Here is a 1,323-nt window from a genome sequence, read left to right on the forward strand (position 1 = left end):
TCCCCCTGCCGGCCGTGCCCGTCATGAACAAGTACCCTATTGGCCTTGGCCAATGAAGGGTGTGCCCGTAGAGGCCGCGTCGCGCCCCCGGCCTCAAGGTCGAGCCGGTCACCATTACGGATGATTGACACTCGACCTGGCCAGTACTGATAATGCTACCCTCTTTTAGCAGAGGGGAGAGCGGGAGAATGGGGCAAGTTCGTGAGCAAATTCGGACTTACCGAGGACGAGGCAGGTCATGTTGTCGACGTCCAAGTTGAGCTGAACCAGTGACAGGAGTAGGTAGCCCGCGATCATGGAGGCCACGTAGCACATGAGGCTCTTGCCCGGCAGGTTGCGGAGCTCGCTGTAGGTGCAGTACACGGCGAACGTGGCCACCAGGAACGGGATGGAGATGAGGAGGCCGATGGGGTACAGGATGCCGACGATGGCGGACACGGCTACCTCGCCCTCCACGTCCATGAAGGGCACCAGCGCGGACAGCTCGGTGCTGACGGACACCTCGCCGTCGCTGGTGTTGCGCATCACCACGAACAGGTCCAGGCAGAACGTCCCCGGCGCGAAGATGGACATAGTGTACTTGGGTACGAGAAGGGAGGCGTTCTTCTCCAGCAGGTAGAAGAAGTCGTCCGGATCCTGGTTGGAATTGAGCCTGTTTGAGCACAAGACACACGCGTTCCGATGAGAGAGAGGCGCGCCCGCACCGCCGGATCCGTACTACTTGGACGACGCGGCCGAGCCGACCTTACTTAAACATGCCGTTCTTGTTCTGGCGGTGTCGCTCCGAGACCATGACCCTCCAGTGCGCGGGGACGGGCACGGCCCTCTGCGTGGCCTCGGTCAGGTCGCCCTCGCTGTACAGGTCGAGGAGGAACTCCGGCAGTGCGATGTCGAACACGCCGGCCGGCACCTCGTCCCTCCAGGACGTCCTGTTGACGCACTCCTTGCGCGCCATGTCCTTGGACCAGAACAGGACCTGGCCCGGTGCGCAGCACTTGAAGAAGCACGTGCGGAGCTGTGGGGGGCGAGAGCAAGGGCGTCAGTGAGGATGGGGACACCACTGGTGAAAAGTGAAAAGGGCGTAAAGACTAAAGACCAATAGGAAGACCGAGGACTTAAGCCCTTTTCACTTTTCACCAGTGATTTCGCCGTTCCACCTGACTCCCAGGACCGCCGCGCAATCGCCCTGATTTCGATCGCGTCTTTCGGGGGCTCCGGACCAATTAGTGGCAAAGTATTTCGGGAGATCGTAGTTTGTTGGACCGACGGTGGGGACGAGGGCAACGGCCGCGCCGCTGTGTCGTAGGGCGGGAGCGGCGGGGG

At 61.5% G+C, this 1,323-nt stretch overlaps 1 protein-coding gene across 1 annotated transcript; it reads right to left on the bottom strand.

Annotated features, from left to right (window-relative positions):
• Window positions 1–71: 71 nt before the first annotated feature.
• Window positions 72–1,050, bottom strand: LOC113216092 (uncharacterized). Its single transcript, XM_052275716.1, has 2 exons — window positions 750–1,050; window positions 72–652 (listed from the first exon to the last, which is right to left on the bottom strand). The coding sequence occupies exons 1-2, from the start codon at window positions 953–955 to the stop codon at window positions 166–168; spliced, it is 693 nt and encodes a 230-aa protein (XP_052131676.1). The 5' UTR covers window positions 956–1,050; the 3' UTR covers window positions 72–165.
• Between the last annotated feature and the right edge of the window lie 273 nt (window positions 1,051–1,323).

Source organism: Frankliniella occidentalis, unplaced genomic scaffold (assembly GCF_000697945.3).
Source record: "Frankliniella occidentalis isolate FOCC.00 unplaced genomic scaffold, Focc_3.1 Scaffold801, whole genome shotgun sequence".
Taxonomy (NCBI): domain Eukaryota; kingdom Metazoa; phylum Arthropoda; class Insecta; order Thysanoptera; family Thripidae; genus Frankliniella; species Frankliniella occidentalis.